The sequence below is a fragment of the Chelonia mydas genome, chromosome 2, assembly GCF_015237465.2.
Source record: "Chelonia mydas isolate rCheMyd1 chromosome 2, rCheMyd1.pri.v2, whole genome shotgun sequence".
NCBI classification, from domain to species: Eukaryota; Metazoa; Chordata; order Testudines; family Cheloniidae; genus Chelonia; species Chelonia mydas.
The window spans coordinates 225,476,643-225,497,369 of record NC_057850.1 but is presented as its reverse complement, the minus strand read 5'-3'; the positions used below and the strand labels follow the sequence as shown (position 1 = coordinate 225,497,369).

The following is a 20,727-nucleotide window of genomic DNA, read 5'->3' as shown; positions in this document are numbered from 1 at the left end:
GAAAGTCTGGATGGTCCAGCGGTGTTGACAGTGGCCCAGGCACCTGAGCCGAGGGCAGTGCCGGCAGAGCCTGAGGATGCTTAGACTTATGCTCCATACGAGACTTCTTTGGAGCAGGGGCATCCGCATTGATGCGTGACTTCTCATCCAACCTGGCATGGCTCAGGGAGGCAATGCTGCATTTGGCGGCAGTCCCCGTCAGGGAGCCACCTTTAGCTTATGCTTCTTGCATGCATAGTGGGGCTTCAATGGGTGCATCAGTACTGTGGGTGCCACACTGGAAGGCGATCACCACCAATGACAGTAACTGCTCTGGCGGGCGGATCCATTGGTGCCGGATCTGGCTGCACATATGGGAGCATACCCTCCTCCATGAGGTACTTGTGGAGGCAAAGTTCTCGGGTCACTTGAGTTCTGGATAGGAACAAACGGCAGATGGAGCAACAGGCAACGATGCGGGCTTCACCAAGACAGTAAAGACAGTGGTGGTGTTTGTCACTCACAGAGAAGGAGCGTGGACATGAAGCACAGTTTTTAAAACCGGCTTGCCGGGACATAGTCCCCAGGCTGGGGAAATGCCCCACAGAGGGGAAAGTCCAAGGAGAGACCTAACTATATAAACGGACAACTATATACCACTAAGAATTAAAATTATTTACAGCCAAACTGAAGACTAGTTCTCTTAGCAAGCTAAGAACATTGATGAACAGTACTGGCCATGAGGCGGTAAGAGTAAACTGGAGTGGCATCAAACTGCACAGCCTCTTAAAGCCTCAGATGCACATGTGGGTCAACGGACACTACTATGAACAGTTCGGCTCCAGCACATGAGCACCCGCGTTTGGAATCCACATAGGGACCATCATTCTAAGGAAAACTATTACCTCCACCTTTTTAATAACATTTGGTTAGCATTTAAATGTGACTATTATTCAAGACTGACCAGTTACAAAAGAAAAGAAAAATTGAAATAAAAAACAGAAATAAACATAAAGCAACTATAAAAAAAGGCATTTTGAAATGCACTTATGCTAGGTAGGCAGCAGGTAAACTCTTCAAGCAGCTCAATGGCTGTGTATTTTTTCTATGTGTTGAGGAAGAGGTTTAATGAACCCTCCTCAGAATTTCCCAGTTAATTTCTGTATATTGGTCTAGTCAGTTTTGATTGCAAGCTCTTCAGGGCAGGGACCCGGTCTTTTATTTAATGTGCTCTGTAAAAGTGAGCTGTAGCTCACGAAAGCTTATGCTTTAATAAATTTGTTAGTCTCCAAGGTGCCACAAGTACTCCTTTTCTTTTTACGGATACAGACTATCACGGCTGCTACTCTGAAACCTGTCAATGACGGAGGCGTATACAAATAAGATACATATTTAAAATGTTTGTTCTAGAGGATTCTAGCAGATGAAGATGCTCAACTTAAAAAAAAATTGTTTTTGAAGGTCACTAAGTACCAAACTCAGCACTTGAGTCAGGAAATGCCAAAATTAAGGCCATTTCTTAATTTTATTTCTGCTCTCTTATATTACAACGATATTCGTTAGAACATGATCACATACTATTTTTCCACAGGTTCCATGCTCATTCATTACATAGACTGGATGGTGCAAAGTGAGTGAAACAACCATTTAGCATTTTTACCCTTTTTGTTCAATAAGTGTTCCTACTAGTTTTAGTTTTAAATAATGACAGAACTCCACCTTTCAATCAAGTTACCATAACCCCATAAGGAACTCTCCCAAAACTTTTTGGATAGCTATATCAACTAATTCTTCATCCACTATTTTGCTGACTCTTCCTAAGAATTCAAATAGGTTAGAGAGGCACATTTTACTGTTACAGAAGCCTAGGCGAGTGGCAGGATTCTTATTAAGTAGTACTCCTTTTGGTGTGTTTGTCATTTATGGATTTTCTCAGGTATTATTTCTTTTACTGAAGGCACACAGGTCTATAATTCCCAGGATCATCATTAACACTTTTAATAAAGATGAGCACAATGCTAGCTACCCTGAAGCACAGAAGACTGATGATACATTATTTACTTGTATTAGTATCTTTGTTACTAATTAGTATAAATCCTTCAAAATTCAAAAATGAAAGATGTCAGCAGTCCTGGAGATATATTGCAGTTCAAATTTGATGAAACAACTTGAGAAATTTATTTTCTCTATCTGACAAAAGGAAACCTAACTGAGGCATTCCCACGCCCATCATCTTATGCGGTGAAGATCACTGTAAAGAAATTAAATGCTTATTCTCTTAATTTTGGTATTCTAGTTGATCCATTGAAACACCAGAGATCCCAACCTCTGGCCTATGTAAAGAATTTTTTTCTTCATATTTTTGGATTTTTTTTTCAATGTCTTCTTAAAAAGAAAGCTTTCACAGGTGACCAAGACTGTCTTCTGTTCCATTATCCATTTTTAAAGGATACTATACCGACCTGAATAAACTGCTAAACCTTGCTGTTTAATACATCCTCCCCACTCTTTTCTTATTTTTGCTGTTATGTGTTGTTTAAGTATGCACATCTTCAAGGTGATAAATATTAAACAAACATAAAATGCTCGTTTTAACCTGGTTAATGGCTACAGTATTATGTTGTGGCCAACTTAAACTGCTGTATGACTGACTTATCAAAGCAAGCAAGAATATCTACTTTGAAATGTCACTTGAGATAGTGACATGCAGCAGCATTCAGTCTTTGCTGGGAGAGTCTTTGCTGAAGTATCAAGTAGTAGTCGCTGCTACTTCACATTTAAAAATAAAACATCTGGTGATGGTCTGAATCTTGACACTATTTAAATACATAAATCTTCATTTGCACAAATAAAATTGTTCCTAAGCAACACTTTGTGATATTGTCTTACTTGACAGACTTCCAAAACTTTAGCTTCTATAATTATGGTCAAATTTTCCATTTTTCAACTGTACCAAGGATTTGGCCGGGGGGGGACACGACCTGACAATAGAATACCACCTAAAACTTCCCCTCCAGACACACAAGCTAATGGTTTAACACAGGGATTCCCAAACGGTGGGCCACGACATAGTCCCGGGTGGTCTGTCATGAGCAGAGTTGCGGGTATGGGGTGGCGTTGGCCCCCCAAACTGTATACACTGGCAGAGTGGCAGCCAGTGATGGCCCCCACCCAGGGCCAGAGGAGCCCAGCGCCCTCGGCAGGCAGCAGAGGGCAAAGTAGAGCTGCCGTGTGGTGGGCAAGGAGAAAAGGGCGAGCCCTGAGAGGCAGCCACTCCTCAGGAACCTAGAGGAGACTGGGTGATGCACAGCCGTTCCTGCTCCTAGTCACCACACCATGCAAGGGAAGGTTACTCATCTTGTGCAGTAACTGAGGTTCTTCGAGATGTGTCCCCCTGTGGGTGCTCCACTTCAGGTGTCCGTGTGTCCCGGTGCCATTGATCAGAGGTTTACAGTAGCAGTGACTGTGCGGGTCGTGTGTGCGCAGTAGGCATCTCGTGGTGCTGTTAGTGTTGCATGTAGCGTGCGCACGACCCGAGCCCTCCAGTTCCTTCTCTACCGCAGAGTCCCTACTGCAAACTCCAAAGTAGAGGGGAGGAGGGCGGGTAGTGTAGCACCCACAGGTATACACATCTCAAAGAACCTCAGTTACTGCACAAGATGAGTAACCTTCCCCACTTCTTTGAGTACTGTCCCTGTGGGTGCTCCACTTCAGGTGACTAAAGAGCAGTCCCTCTCAGAGGGCTGGGCGGACTTCGGGTTCATTTGAGTCACTGAGGTAAGTACTGTGAGGCCCACTATGACGTCATGAGTGATTGCATAGTGCTCAGCAAATGTTTGCACAGATACGCAAGTGACTACCTTAAACATCTCTAATATTGGAACATTATTTAGGAACTCTATTGAGGTTGAAACAAATCTAGTAGAATGTGCTCTAATACGTTCGGGTGGTTCTGTATTCCGGATACAATAGCACATTTAAATGCATGTGGAGATCCATTTAGACAATCGCTGAGCGAATATAGCGTCTCCTTTTGAGTGCTCGGTAGTAGAGATGAAAAGTCATTGGAATTTCCGGAAGGGTTTGGTCCTTTCAAGGTAAAACGCTAGTGCACGCTTAATGTCTTAATGTGTGCAGGGCGGCCCCTGTTGGAGTCCCATGAGGCTTAGGGTGGAACGTAGGGAGATGGATTGGTTGGTTCATATGAAATGCTGAAGTTACTTTCAGTAGGTATTTAGGGTGCGGGCATAGCATGACCTTGTCTTTGAAGAACGCTGAATATGGAGGATCAGCCATGAGCACTCCTATCTCGCTCACCCTTCTGGTGGAAGTAATAGTGACCAGAAAGGCCATTTTCATAGGTAAATGTAGGAAGGAGCAGGTGGCTAATGGTTCAAATGGTGGACTGGTGAGGCATTTGAGCCCCATGTTGAGGTCCCACGCCAGCATAGGTTGCCGAACTTCTGGGTAAACTTTTAGGAGGCTCTTGAGGAAGCACTTAGTGGTAGAGTGCACAAAAGCTGAGGTTCCACCCATCTCTTGATGGAATGCGAAAATGGCTGCAAGATGGACTTTGATCGAGCTCATAGCTAACCCTGAACTTTTCAGCTCCAGTAAATATTCCAGCATTAATGGTAGTGGTGCTGCAGCACCCATCGAATGTCTGTCTTGACATCAGGCAGAGAATCTTTTCCATTTTTTAAGGTAAGTATTACGCGTGGTCAACTTCCTGCTGTTTAATAACACATTTAACTTTTTCTGAACAGGTTAGTTCGTCATGATTGAACCATGCAGGAGCCATGCTTGCAGGTGGAATATCTGTGGGTTTGGGTGAAGAGTGTGACTGTTGAGCTGAGACAGCAGATCTGGACGATGAGGGAGAGATCGCGGAGTGCATATCACCATACACATCAGGTAAGGGTACCATGCTTGTCTGAGCCATGTTGGGACTATGAGGATAACCTTGGCCTGTCTGTTCGTATCTTGCGTATCATGCGTGAGATCAGTGGAATCGGCAGAAACGCATACATGAGTTGTGCCTCCCATTTGATGAGAAAGGTGTCCTCTGGTGTTCATGGTCCCTGTCCCACTCGCAAACAGAACCTTGAGCATTTGCAGTTCGCTGGGGATGCGCACAAGATGATGTGAATACCCAACCAGTTGAAGATTGATCTCAGAATCTCGCCATTCATCTCCCATTCATGGTCTTGGGAGAAGTACCTGCTGAGTGTGTCCACTGTCGCATTCTGGCAATTGGGTAGGTAGCATGCAGAGATGTTTATGTTGTGTTGTATACACCAGTTTTATAGTTTCATGGCTTCGGTGCATAGCGAGTGGGACAAAGCATCTCCTTGGTGGTTGATGTAAAACATGCATGCAATGTTCTTGGTCATAATGCAGATAGATTCGTTCTTTATATGAGGTAGGAAGTACCTGCAGGAATTGCGGACTGCACGTAGCTCTAATAGATTGATGTGTCAGTGAGTCTCCCCAGAAAACCATTTGCCTTGAATCATGTGTTAATTCGTATGTGCGCCCCAACCTATCAGTGAGGCACCTGTGGCCATCATAATCGATGGGGGTTCCTGTTGGAATGAGATGCCCATACAAACATTTTGTAGTCTTGTCTACCATTGTAAAGAGTCTAGGACACTGGTTGGCACTGAGAGTTGTTTGTGCAGGCTGTGTTTTCTGGGTATGTATACCGTGCTTAACCAGCCCTATAGGCACCGCATATGTACTCTTGCGTGTCATACCACAAATTTGTGGCTACCATGTGTCCCAGTAGTTGCAAGACAGTATGAGCCTCTATTTGGGGGCAGAGTCGTACCTCTGAGATAAAGTTTGTGATAGTTGTGAATCTGGCTAGGGCCAGAGATGCTTTGGCTTCTATGGCATCGAGGTATGCCCCAATGAAGACCAGTTGCTGGAAAAGGATTAGAGTGGATTTTCGTTCATCTGTAGCCCTAGATCCCTGAATAGTGTGATAACAGTTTGGACTGTGTCAGTTGTTTCTCCTTGAGTTGACCCTTTGAGAAGGCAATTGTACAGGTAAGGGAAGATCATTATTCCCTGTTTGCATAAATGTGCTGCAACTACTGCTAGGGTTTTGGAGAAAACTCTTGGAACAGTAGACTGGCTGAATGGTAGTACTCTGTACTGAAAGTTTTCGTGTCCTACTGTGAATTGTATGTATTTTCTGTGAGCAGGATGAATGGTGATATGGAAACAAGCATCTTGGAGGTCAAGGGCTAAAAACCAGCGCCCCGTTGCAGCGCTGGGAGAATCGTGCCCAGTGTGACTATTTTGGAACTTTTGGGAGTGTACGAACTTGTTGAGCTTCCTGAGGTCCAACATAGGTCTCCATCCCCCATTCTTCTTCTGCGTCAAGAAATAATGGGAGTAAAATCCCTTCCCCCTGTATTGAGAAGGCACTTGTTCCAGGGCACCTAGTTGTAGAAGATGATCAACTTCTTGTCGTAACAGGTGCTCGTGAGAAGGGTCCCCGAAGGAGGACGGGGCGGGGGGTAAGGTAGGTGGTGGTAGGGAGGTGAAGGGGATGGTATGTTCTGAACGGACTATTTCTAAAACCCATTGGCCAATGTTATTGAGGCCCAGATGTGACAGAATGGGGGAAGGTGATGACCAAAACATGGGATTGTTCACACGCACTGCATGGTGAGGGAGTTTGTTCAAACCCTTGACCAAATCTCTGACGTTGTGAGCGTTGACACTGCCGTTGGTTATTGTGAGGCTGTTGTTGCTGTCAATTGTTGGAGGAGTCTCTGGGTCTTTGATAAGGTTGGTATCTTCTTCTCTTTACAGGTGGGCTATAAGTCCCCAGAGCGTGCAGAGCGGCCCAAGAGACCTTCATTGTGTGGAGCACCTGATCAGTTTTGTTCAAGAACAATTTTTCTCGATCAAAGGGTAGGTCTTCTACTTTAGTTTGTAGTTCTCTAGGGATGCCCGAGGCCTGCAACCAGGATGCCTGGTGCATCACTACAGCCATGGCTCTGGCTGTTGTGTTGGCGATGTTTAAGGACGCTTAGAAGGCTGTTTTGGCTATGAGTTGACCCTTATTTACAATAGCCTGAAATTGTGATTTTTTTTTCCCTTGAGGGCTCTGCTGTGAATGTCCTAAGTTTCCCAGTTATCATAATTGTATTTTGCCAACAAGGCAGAATAGTTGGTGACTCTGAATTGTAACGTGCCTGAAGAATAAATTTTGCACCCGAACAGGTTGAGCCTCTTGTGTTCTTTATTCTGTGGTCTCAATCTATACTGGGTTTGCTTGCCGTATTCATTAGCAGCATCAACTGGCAAGGAGTTGGGAGGCAGATAGGCAAAGAGGAAATCTGCCCCTTTTGTGGGGACATAATACTTTCTGTCCACCCTTTTTCATGTTGGTGGAATAGAGGCCAGTGTCTGCCAGACTGTCTCCACTGGTTTCAAGATGGCATCATTGATAGGGAGAGCGATCTTGAAGGTAGATGATCATTGTAATATTTGTACCAGCTTGTCCTGGTTCATCTGCACTTCCTCCAGCAGGATGTCCTGGCTTTGGGCGACCTGTTTAAACAGTTCCTGGAACTGTCTGAAATCATCTGCCAAAGTAGGCAGTGGTGGCATAATTGCCTCATCTGGGGAGGACGGACGAATTGTGTGCAGGAGACATATCCTCTTCTGAGCTCGGTGTTTCTGTTTCATCCCCAACTTCCTGAGCCTCCATGGGCTGCGGGGTGGGAGATGCTGGGTTGGACTGTAGTTCGCCCTATGAGCTGTGGATGGCCTGGAGTGTGGACCCTGGCATGGTACCTGAGGAGATAATCGGTGCCGAGTCCCATGCCTTAGGCATGTCTTAGTCTGTGCCTCGACTCCTTCTCCTTTGCTCGGACCTCGGTGGTGCCGCAGGTACCCGGGGCGTGTATACCCAAAAAGTAACACATTTTAAATCACTTTTTAAAGCAGCATTTGGTAATATGACCAAAGTGATATTGCTGAACATTAACGTAAGAAGCCCAGAGAAGTGGGGGGGTTTAAAGAGGGGGGGAGGAGTGTGCTGGGGAACAGTGAGTGTGTTGGCACGCTGTCTCTAAGTACAATATTCACCAGCCTGAACACTTGTTCAGAGAGCAGGGAGAAGCAACCAATCCTGAGGAATAAGCTGGTGCAGACAGGCACCCCCCCTGAACTCCCACCCCCGCTCAGTGGAGACCGGTACACCAGCAAGGGGAGGAGGACACCCCGACATCAGCCCCCACCTCCTTCCCCAGCTCTGCACAGCACATCAGTCTCTTCCTCCCACCCCACTCTGCCTGCCTGACACTACTGTCCTAGTGCCAGGGACAGCAGGATTCCGCATTAATGTTTTGATTACATGATTCCCTCTGAGTTCTCCCACAGCCTCCTCTCCCCACAGACCAAGTATGTCTGCTGCTGGGAGCCCACATGCTCTGCTGGGCAGTAGCTATGTGAGCTCTCCATGCTGAGCAATTTCAAAACTTCCTGGGGCTTTGAAAGGGCAGGGGTGCATGCCTGTGTAGCTGGATGCAGGGCAGCGGTGCTCAAAAGAGTGAGCAGAGTGGTCACAGTGAGCATTGTGGGATACCTCTTGGAGGCCACATAAACCACATAAGGAACACATTGTCTACACTGATGCTGCGTCACTCTATGTTGCAAAAAGCTCTATGCCTCTCATTGAGGTGGTTTTATTTTGTCAGCGTAGCAGAAGACGTTTTCGGCAGGAGGAGCACTGCAGTGCATACACTTCCACTTTTTGTCAACAAAAGCTGCCTTAGTCAACAAAACTGTAGTGTAGACAAGGCCTTGTTGCTACGGAGGTGCAGCTGCATCACTACAGCACTGTAAGTGTAGACAAGCCCTCAAATAAGAAATGTGATAAATTTTACACAAAACTATGTAAAGCAAGAGTGTTCTACCAGATGTCATAAAATCCTATGCTGTCCACAGGCTAGTTTCAGGTAAACAATTGATGCATTTCAGGAAGTCTGGAATTGCAAGCAACTCTGGATATATTTGATTGCCCTGGCTCAATCGTCTTCTGCTGAATATATGGTTCATTGAACCTTATTAATAATGCAAGGTCTGGAGTTGAGTTTGCCTTGCCTTTCAGTGTCAAGACAACAATGAACACAAAATCAGGGAATGGTCCTCCCCAAAACACATCAAGTAATAAGGGCACATACCCAGCTCATAGAAGACAAAGCATGAAACACACACTATATGAACCCATTCTAGCCAGGGCAAAGGTATAGCAACCCCTAGCTGACCCAGGATCAGAGGAACACAGAAGGTGGCTTTTAGCTGCCTTTTTTATTAAAATTTAAGTAAATGTGCTGAGAAACATTACACCTTGGAGGATACAAATAGTTGACATCTATTAAATTAAGAAATCTTAGATCTACAACATTTAAAGCTTCAGTTTAATTTACAGTTTTATCCAAATTTTTTTTGTAATTGGTCTGGGCTTGTTACTCAGACAGCGAGATTATTATATGAATTGTGGTTTTAGGCCATTTTTAATCTTATTTCTTGAAGCTATAGTTCCTTGACAATTATTGTTCTGAGAAATGAAAGCAATGTAATATTTTCTATCAACATTTTAGGTGTAATGATGGATTAGAAAAGTCTTTAGGGAAAATATTACTGTCCCAAAGTTATTTTCTGATGTCATCAAACAATAAACACTCGTTGTAAGCAACTAGCAAATAAGGATCAATATTACAGGTAGCTTCAGTAACTTTGACGACACATGAAAATAAAAGAAACCTGAGAAAACAGCAGGCAGAAAATCAAGTTTGTTTGAATCCCCATTTGACATTTAAACTGCCATGAGAGTAAAAAAAGAGGATTATGTGAAAATGAGACCTCCTTTCTCAGACTTCAGCAAGAGTTGCATGTACTTAACTGAAGACAGAATTTGGGCCTTACTTTTTGTGCATGTTAAAACTACTTTTTAGCACTATTACCACTGAAAAATAATACTGAATTATATGCTGGTTTACATATCAGCAGAATAATTAATTTACAGCTGAAGAATCTTTACTTATTGGCAATACTAGAGTCAGCACTAGAAACTCAGTCTAGTCTGACAGTCTGGGGTAAAATAAATATAAACATAACATCTTTTTACTTGAAAACCAAGCACATTCACCATGGAAGCCAGTAAAAGAGAAACATGGAAAACCACCTCACTATTTTTAGAGTCAGTTTTCAGAGTACAAGCACACACTTCAAGGCCATTAGTGTTCAACTAGTTAACCAATCACTTACCCACTGTGCACAACTAATATTAGAAATTTTTTCTACCTACAGTGCATACAGGATAAACAAGACCACACTCCTAGATCCAGAACATTACAATCAAATAGGCCTCTTGAAGCATTACTGCCATTAGCCTCTCAGTGGTACATTTTACAGTCTAGTCAGGCAGATTTTCAACACAGACATTTCTTCCTAAGTGCTAAGGTTCCCCCTCCTTTCCCCGCCCCCCCACACAAAAAAAAGAGCCAAAGGGCTTTTTCTTACAATTTCAACACTTTTCAACTATCCAAAGCTACATGACCATTCATTTTTCTTTTGGGACAACATTCCGTAAATAGCACTAGTTTGTATTTTCCCAAGTCTCCATAAGAACTAAGTCACAAAGACAAGACAAGCAGCAATGGACTGCCATCTGCATAATATATCAGATGAGCTGTGGCATGAAAAAGACAATCAATTTTAACAAAATAACTAACCTTCATACTATGCTTGGCTTACTGATCTGTAATAATAATAAAATAATAATACCTAGCTCTCATTATAGCAATTTTCATCAGTCGGTCTCAAAGCACTTTGCAAAGGAGGTCAGTAACATTATCCCCAGTAAAGATAAGCATTTTACATTATATATAAGTAGCGATACAATTTTAAGAGGACTGTCCTCTGATAATACAAATTATCAAAAGGTAAAAAAAAATACAACGGATAAAAAGTTATTAATAACTGTAGTAAACTAACTTTTTTTATTCTGATCTGTGGTCTTAACTGTAAGAGTGCTTTGAAAATATGCGATAGGCAAAACAAATCAAGACTGCTGTATGAAATAACTATAATATACTATACCAAGCCTTTTAAATACCAAAATAGTAGTTAACTGCACCAAATTAATAGTACAAACTGGTTTAGCTTTACAGACATTATGGGTTTAATTCTGCCTCTGGGGTGTGCTGAAGGCAAACAGGTTCATGGAACCCTTGTCTCCTGTTCCCAGTGCACTTAAAAAGGAGGCAAACATAATTCAGCTCTCAGAGCTGGGAAGTATAAAGAGGAACTTATTGGTACTGGTAGAATTAGCAGCTGCAGAGGGGGGAGATTCTAGGTATTGCAAGGGTTGAGCAGCTGTGCTGGGAAAGTGGTGGCTATACTTGTTGAACAGGTGTAGCAAGAGGTGCCCCTCCCAGTACTCTCCCCAGGACTCTTCAATGCTGCTCAAGTTTTAACAGTCATAACTCAGCCCCATGTTCACACCTAATAATTACAGGAGAATTTGATTTATGTTTTAAAAATTAAGTAGCACTTTGGAGTTGTCAACTATCTTTGTGATGTTCCAACTGGACTAAACTGACGAGCACCGATTCTGAGAAATTGTAAACTGCAATATAATAATTAAGAAAATAAAGCAATTAAATTACTATTGACTTCAGCTAATAGCAAGACAAATATTAACTTTCAACTTACAAATAATTTTGTAGTCCATATTTATTCTAAAACTTTGTTTTTGAGGTTTCCATCCAATAAATAATTAGGATGTGCTAATACCTCCTATCCTAATGTTATGCTATCCATAACAGCTTCACTGCAAAAGCCTACAAAAGCAATTGTTGCCAGTAGACATCAAGGCTGTTTTCTAACAGGATTTCTGACTAATTTGCCAAAATCAAATGCTTTTCTGGCATAATATTTTTTTAATCTTTAAAATTAATTTAGAGAGACAAATACAACCGAACAAAGCTCCTACAGAGTTACCAGGTCAGATAAAAGGGTAAATAGTTTATGGAACTATTCACCCAACGCACAGCCAAAGATTAAACACTTAAAAATTCACTTTGAGGAAAACGAGGCACAACATTCATCCACGGTGAAAATGTGCTTGCAAAATAAAAATTCACAAAATTTCACTATTTGAAGGAAGACTCATACACTACTCATTCAAATTTCTTCTCTCTGCTATTAAAACTGTTGTTTCTAAATACCATAAACACATATAATAAAGAAACATGTTATGTACCTCAGTTTTATTCTTATTTCAGTCCTTTGAATAAATATGAAATACCAAGTCTGCCCATACAAAATAACTTCAAAGATTTCATTTTTAAAAAAATAAAAAATTAGGAATACTGGGTTTGCACCTGTAAATTGTCACTTTTTTGCTCCCTAGGGATGCAAGTAGGTTTGTATTATTATGCAATTATCTGCTATTTTGTTCTACAGCATTCAGACAGCAAAATGACCTTACACAATTGTAAATTTGGTAGCGTGAGCCAAAAATTTTCAAGCATTCATTTACCAATACAGAATCAACCTTCTTCCCTAAACTATCTAAAATCAAAGTATAAGAAGAGTAAGTCAACAAGGATACAAATTAGAGGTTAGTCGTGCTCTTTATACTTTTTAAAAAAGATTAAAATCCCCATGTGACATGTCATTCTGCCATCACAGTGGGCTTAACAGTACCTCTGAAAATCATCTACCAACAAGCAAGCACTCTTGCTAACCTCAATCTCGGTTTCTCCAATGATGAAGGTAAAAACAGAAAATAAGAGATATTTTAATCACCGCACTAGATGTGACTGGTTCCCGATATGTTTTTTAAAAGTTGTCCTTTTTGTAGTCAAAAAACAAAGATTTCACAAAAAATCCTCTTAGATTTCAGTAAAGATTAAGGCAACTGCATACAAGCAACTCTTCCCCAACAGTTTCTCTATTCTCACATCCCAGATACCAAAGTTAGAGGAAGGGGAAAGGGAAAGTGTATGTACACAAATGTACCAAACAGAAGGCTTCCCCTTTAGGTTCTATCACCTCTAATTTACCATCTTTATTATTTACTCTCAATGTTCTACATTTCAGAAGCAAATCTTCTCCATATATTTTAGCCATAACTAAATGAAATATTTACAAGGTGCTACTAATAAGCAGATGTGCCACATAATTAGCAACAACAAATCCACTTACTTTTTTCTCCTTCTCATGATGTTTATCCTGAGAGTGAGAGGAAGAATCACTTAAACTTTGATCATATGACCTATTAGATCCCCGTTTGCTCTTTTTCTAAAAAGAGAAGATATATTTATGTATGTAAAAAAGGAACCATTTTAATAAATTACGGTACAATCCATTTCAACTGAGCTTGATAAAAATGCCTTACTGCTCCACACCAAAAAAAAAATGCTTTTAACTGAAAGCCTGACAAAAAATGACACTGACAAATCTGTTTCAAGTGTTAATGTTAACTATCCCAAACATACCAGAAGTCAACTACCCTCAGATTGACATATGCAGCCTGTCAATTTGCAAATACGCTTTCCACAAAAGAGCCAATACACCACCTTTTAACAATGTTAAATTACACTGAGATATATTTTCACCTTCTGGTAACTTAAAACAAAAAAAACAAAGAAGATTTTTCTCAGATGAGAATATGATAAGCCATGGTGCTGACACTGCCATTAACTTAAACAAGACACAGGGAAAAATGCATACTTGAGGCATGTCTCAAGTGCACTGTGAGGAGGCGGGGTTTTGGCTTCATGATTTATCATCCAAATAAATACCCGGTCTGGAGTATCTTATCAGTTATGAAACAGAAGTTGAAAAACAATTTTTAAAAAAAGATACAAGGATGTCAAGTTAATACATTGGCGACAGATAATGATTTTTTTTTTTTGTATTATTATAATACCTAGGAGTCCTTGTTGGGGACCAGGACTTCATTGTGCCAGGCAAGTGTTCAAAATTCTGAAGTCACTTCATAATTCCAACACAAAACAGGCAAAGCATTTCTCAGTGACTGCACCACAATTAAGGCATTTTAAAGACACTACGCCCAATGCTGCTTATCTAACCATCCTAGGTTCTCAAGGTTACAACAGAAATTCACTACCTAGGTGTCTTACAACTACTATAAAGGGAAAAAATTGTGCATTTACTAGCCATTATTAACAGAACCTCACTAACAGTCCATCAGAAAGCTTCATATAACCAACGTTCTCTAGCCAATTATAGCTGCTGTTCGTATTTCAGTCTTCTGGTGGAAAGCCACATGCCACAATGTTTGAAATACGGGGATTTTTTTTTTTTTTTTTTTTTAAGAAATACTAATCTGATAACAGTGTAAGTATCCTTAAATCATGTCTGCTCTGAAGCACTGCGGACAAATTCAGGGTTAGTGTAAACATCAGTTGAGTCATTGAAATTATGCTTACTTACACCAATGGCTGAATTTAACTCTAGGATTTTAATACTGTTTTAATAAATAAAAGCTGTAAACCCTCCAAGTCTGAACACATACATTAATATGAAGAGATAGTCAGGATTATCAAACCGACGATCATCAGAAGAGGTACAAGCCACTCAACTCACAGGGTCTGATCCAAAGCCCACTGAAGTCAATGGGAGTCTTTCCCCTGACTTAAAAGAGCACTGGATAAAGCCCTAAAGTATTCCCTTTCTGGTGTGCTTCAGAAAAAGACAGTTAGCTAAGGATCTCAGCTGAATGTAGAGTAATAGATCAACACACAGAATGCTAGGAGGAGGAGAACAGAAGAAGAATTTGTGGGCTGATATATCCTCCAATACATGGCTTGACAAGAGGAAAAAATTTGTTAAGATGCTTCCAGAAGAATAAGTTAAGTGTGGCCAAACTAATCAAATAGGAAGAGGAAACCTTACAGGACCTTAATACAAACAGACATAGGTGCCAACTCTGTGGGTGCTCCAGGGCTGGAGCACCCATCAGAAAAAAAAACAGTGGGTGCTCAGCACCCACCATCAGCCCCACCTATCAGCTCCTCTCCCTCCCCCCAGGGCCTCCCGCCCACCAGCAGGCCCCCCCCATCAGCCCCTCCCCCTTCCTCCCAGTATGTCCTGCCCGCCGCGATCAGCTGTTCAGCAGCATGCAGGAGGCACTGGGAAAGAGGGGGAGGAGCGGGGGGGGGGCGGCTCTCAGGGGTGGAGCGGAAGTCGAGCACCCCCAGGGAAGTGGAAAGTCGGCACTTCTGAAAGCAGAGGCTCATTTTGAACAATACGCGTCTATTACATTTTTTTTAAAGTCACTGTCTAAACATGCTCCCTATTTTTCTCTGACAGAGATAATACATTCCAAAGCAAACGTTTGTTCATAACACTATAATACATTTTCAGGAAGTATTTCTACCCTCAAAATTAAATCATTACCATAAGGAAAAAATAAGAATATTTTCCACATAATTTTGTATAATTTTATTCAGTTTCTTGTATAAGCAACACCCTAATCCACATACAATACTATTTTAATTGCTATTAGTAACTCAAGTCATTGAGTAAAAATTCAAGTTAGTGTCATATTTTACATACTGAATTCAATAAATTCTTACCAGCTTACTAAAATGGTATTTACAGTAGCCACAGTATTGGACATTATCTGCACCATTACCCTCTTCTTCACAAAGAAGACCTGCAAACTGTGCACTGGGGAAGGAAAAAAAAAAAAAAAATTCAAGATCAAAAGTAATTTTATACTAAGTCACTTCAAAATCTCTAGAAGAGACTTTCAAATATAGATACCTGAAGTTACCGGGGAGATTTCCAAAAGTCACAAACAGGAAGTAGAACATGCAACTATCACTGCCTCAATGCGATGCGGTGCCTAACTTACCTTTGTAAGTCTTCCCCTACACTACTAAATCCATATTTAGACATCTAAATAAGGCACCAGTCCAACAATGCATCCGCTTAGGTGCAGAACACGTTTAAAAAAAAAATCAGGCCACTTACTAAGGTTCCTAACTCTGAACTTGTCCATATTTGTCTACACTCGTGGCAGTGGGTAGGGTACGCGTAGCTACACGGGGTAGTGAAAGGCAGCCTGCATCCACATTCACTGCTGTGTGTAGTTACACCAGGCACTGAAAGGATCCAGAGGGGGAAAGCAGCAGGGAAAGGCTCCAGCAGCAGCTACCAGAGCTTTTCCCCACTGCCTTCCCCCTGCCAGAGGCTTTCCCCACCACAGTGAAAGGCTTCAGTACTGGGGAGCTACCAGAGCCTTTCTGCGCTACCAGAGTCTTTCACTGCAGCAAGGAAAGACTAGCAGTGGCGAAGCAGAGGGACACAACATTGCTAAATATAGCAGTGTAGATGTGGGAGGTACTGTTTGGGTGTGTAGAGAGCCATGTAAGATGTATGCCTGAACCCTAGGGCATATGGGGCATTCTACTTGCCTAAGCAGTGCCTCCCCATCTACACTGCCATTTTTCCCATGCTAGCTGGGCAAGCAGTGTCTGTACTTTACACACTGCCATAAGTATAGATCTACCTTCAAACTCCTGGCCCAAAAAACTTCATTTATCTAAGCAAAAGAATAGTTTTCAACACACCAATGTTTTAGACAACAGTAGAAATTGTTCAAGTCCTGAACATGTCAACAGCTGCTCTTCTGATCTACTAGTGGAAATGCATTAATAGAAGATATAAAGATCAAAGAATTTTAAAATGAAACTGAAAGTACCATAACAAATGAAGCCATATTTTATTGATTTAAAATGGTCAGTATCAGATGAATTTTTTTTAAAAACCCTCAAAAGTTTCCTTGCCTGCATTAATAGTTTGTTTTATTGAATGTTCAAAAGCAATAATTCAGTAGAATAAGAAGTTACTCACCTTGTGCAGTAATGATGGTTCTTTAAGATGTGTCCCCCTATGGGTGCTCCACTGTAGGTGTGCTTGCGTCCCTGTGCTGCAGATCGGAGAACTTCAGCAGCAGTGTCCATTAGGCCCACACATCCGCTGTCTCTCCTCATGCCCTGCCACGAGGCTAGCCAGTGCACGTGGGCTAACCCCCCCCCTCAGTTCCTTCTCTACCTCAGAATCATTAGGAAGGCCAAAAAAGAACTCGACGAACAGCTAGCCAAAGGCTCGAAAAGTAATGGCAAAAAAAATTTTAAGTACAGCAGAAGCAGGAAGACTGCTAAATAACAAGTGGGGTCACTGGATAATCAAAATGTTAAAGGAGCACTCAAGGGGGATAAGGCCATTGTGGAGAAACTAAATGAATTCTTTGCATCGGTCTTCACAGCTGAGGATGTGAGGGAGATTCCCAAACCTGAGCCATTCTTGTTAGGAGACAAATCTGAGGAATTGTCCAGATTGAGGTGTCATTAGAGGAGGTTTTGTAACAAACTGATAAAACTAAACAGTAATAAGTCACCATGAGTTCTGAGGAACTCAGTTGTAAAATTGCAGAACTACTAACTGTGGTATGTAAATCATTTAAAGCAGCTTCTGTACCAGATACCTGGAAGTTAGCTAATGCGGTGCCAATTTTTTAAAAAGTCTCAAGAGGCAATCCTGGCAATCACAGGCTAGTAAGCCTGACTTCAGCACCAGGCAAATTCGTTGAAACTATAGTAAAGAACAGAATTATCAGACACATAGATGAACATAATTTGTTCGGAAAGAGTCGTCAACATGGTTTTTGAAAAGGGAAATCGTGCCTCACCAATTCACTAGAATTCTTTGAGGAGGTCAAGAAGCATGTAGACAAGGGTAAACCAGTGGCTATAGTGTACTTAGATTTTCAGAAAGCCTTTAACAAGGTCCCTCACCAAAGGCTCTTAAGCAAAGTAAATTGTCATGGGATAAAATGGAAGGTCTTCCCCTGGATCAGTAACTGGTTAAAAGATAGGAAACAAAGGGTAGGAATAAATTATTCGAGAGAGGTAAATAGTGATGTCCTCCTGGGATCTGTATTGGGACCACTGCTGTTCAACATACTCATAAATGATCTGGAAAAAGGGGTAAACAGTGAGGTGGCAAAATTTGCAGATGATATAAAACTACTCAAGATAGTTAAGTCCAAAGCAGACTGCGAAGAGTTACAAAGGGATCTCACAAAATTGGGTGACTGAGGAAAGTTAAGTATTTCTTTACTTAATGCACAGTCAACCTGTGGAACTCTCTGCCAGAGAATGTGGTGAAGACCAAGACACTAACAGGATTCAAAAAAGAACTAGATAGGTCCATCATTGGCTATTAGCCAGGATTGGCAGGGATGGTGTTCCTAGCCCCTATTGCCAGAAGCTGGAAATGGGTGACTGAGCAACAAAATGGCAGATGACATTCTATATTGATAAACGCAAAGTAATGCACATTGAAAAACATAATCCCAACTATACATATATAATGATGGGGTCTAAATTAGCTGTTACCACTCAAGAAAGAAATCTTGGAATCATTGTGGATAGTTCTCTGAAAACATCCACTCAATATGCAGCGGCAGTCAATAAAGCTAACAATGTTGGGAATCATTAGGAAAGGGACAGATAAGAAGATAGAAAATATATTGCCTCTATATAAATCCATGGTATGCCCACATCTTGAACACTGCGTGCAGATGTGGTTGCCTCATCTCAAAAAAGATATATTGGAATTGGAAAAGGTTCAGAAAAGGGCAACAAAAATTATTAGGAGTATTGAACAGTTTCCATATGAGGAGAGATTAATAAGAGACTTTTCAGCTTGCAAAAGAGACGACTAAGGGGGTGGAGAGAGAGATATGACAGAGGTCTATAAAATCAAAAGTGGTGTGGAGAAAGTAAATAAGGTAGTGTTATTTACTCCTTTTCATAACAAAAGTGTCACCAAACGACATTAATAGGTAGCAGATTTAAAACAAACAAAAGGAAGTATTTCTTCACACAATACACAGTCCACCTCTGGAACTATTTGCCAGACGATATTATGAAGGCCAAGACACTAACAGGGTTCAAAAAAGAACTAGACAGTTCATGGAGGACAGGTCCATCAATGGCTATTAACCAGGATGGGCAAGGATGGTGTCCCTACCTCTGTTGCCGGAAGCTGGGAATGGGCAACAGGGGATGGATCACTTGATGATTACCTGTTCTGTTCATTCCTTCTAAAGCACCTGGCACTGGCCACTGTCAGAAGACAGGATACTGGGTTAGATGGACCTTTGGTCTGACCAAATACGGCCATTCATATGCTCTTATGTTCATTGAGAACAGTCCCTGAAGAGGGACGGGGAAGTAAGTAGAGGAGAGGGTAGGGAGGTAAGGAGTAGCCATTGCAAACAATCTCCAAGAACCATCGGTCCGATCTTACGCATTCCCAGGTGCTGCAGAATGTTGCCAGACAGAACCCAAATTGGTAGATAGCGGTGGTCAGCTGTAGCAGTTGGGGGGAGTGGTCTATCAATGCCTCAACCAACATGTCAAAATTGTTGCTTGGAAGTGTGTGGCTGGGACATGGAAAATTGTGGGCCAGATGGTTTACACCTCAGGAACTTAGTTTTCTTTCCCTGTGGCTCGTAGTAGCACTGAGTCAGGTATCGGGAGGTGCATGGCTTATCGTGTAGCTGTGGACTAAATTTCCTCTTTTGTAGATACCCAGTGAGCAGAGAGTGGTCCTAGAATCCTTTAGTGCATGAAGAAAGGCATCCATCTTCTCCGCAAAGAACTTAATGCCTTCGAAGGGAAGGTCTTCAATTGCTGACTGCACTTCTTTTGGGAAGCCTGACAGAGGTAGCCACAATGCACGTTGCATAATCACCGCAGTGGAGATGGACCTGGCCATTTCGTCAGCTGCATCGAGGGCAAATTATAGTGCTATCTTGGCCATTCACTATCCCTCTTGAATAATGGCTTTAAATTGGTTGTGGTGCGACTCAGGCAGCTGTTCAATAAAATAGTTCAGTTTCCAACAGCTTACATAGTTGTATTTTGCCATTAGGGCTTGGTAAATTGGCTATTCGAAAAATGTAGCATGGCCAAGGAGTACACTTTCCTCCCAAAAAGATCCAAATGCTTCTAGTCCCCATCGGAGGGAGCGGACCTCATCTGGTGTTGATGGCTATGAGAATTAACAGAATCCACCACGATGGAGTTGTGTGGAAGGTGGAAGAAGAGGAATTCTGTCTCCCTTGCTGGGACATAACATTTTTTTATTCGCCCGCTTGCAGGTAGGTGCTACCAATGCTGGAATCTGTCATTTGGTTTGCAGGGTCCAGGAGAGCCTCATTAATAGGGAGGGCAATTTTTGAGGATAAGGATGAATGGAGTATGTCAAGGAGTTTGTGGTGGGTGTTCTTGACTTCTTCTAGCAGTATCTTAAGAGTGTCTGCCGCTCTCTTCGCTAGGCAAAAGTCATCAGCCAGAGATGGTGGGGGAGGCATAACGGCCTCATCTGGGCAGGAAGAGGAGGATATGGCCCTTGGGGTCACCTCTTCCTCCACGCTGCCCTTCTGTTCCGCCACGATTTCTTTTGGAGGTTCCAAAGCTCTGGATGCCGCAGCCAAAGGGGTGCATCTCAAGGGTTTTCCAGTAGGGCTAGAAACCCGAGAGGCATGGGAGCAATATGCAGCCCAAGGGTCCCAGTATGGTCACTGGGGCGGTGGCGGTGCCCATGGTTGACCGTACCAAAGTGACGGTGGTGGGGCCATCTGAGGCTATACTCAAGTGCCCTGTTGGT

General features: G+C 42.1%; 1 protein-coding gene across 14 annotated transcripts in view; it reads right to left on the bottom strand.

Moving 5' to 3' along the window:
* Positions 1 to 20,727, bottom strand: part of MLLT10 (MLLT10 histone lysine methyltransferase DOT1L cofactor) — a 227,485-nt gene that overhangs the window by 113,240 nt on the left and 93,518 nt on the right. For 8 of the 14 annotated variants that reach the window (XM_043541310.1, XM_043541311.1, XM_043541307.1 and 5 more), the window contains one exon: positions 15,618 to 15,711. In XM_043541310.1, the coding sequence (XP_043397245.1) occupies positions 15,618 to 15,711 (94 nt within the window). Of the gene's footprint in view, positions 1 to 13,218; positions 13,315 to 15,617; positions 15,712 to 20,727 lie in introns of all 14 variants that reach the window. The other 6 variants (XM_027820953.3, XM_043541312.1, XM_043541309.1 and 3 more) reach the window with 1 other exon arrangement.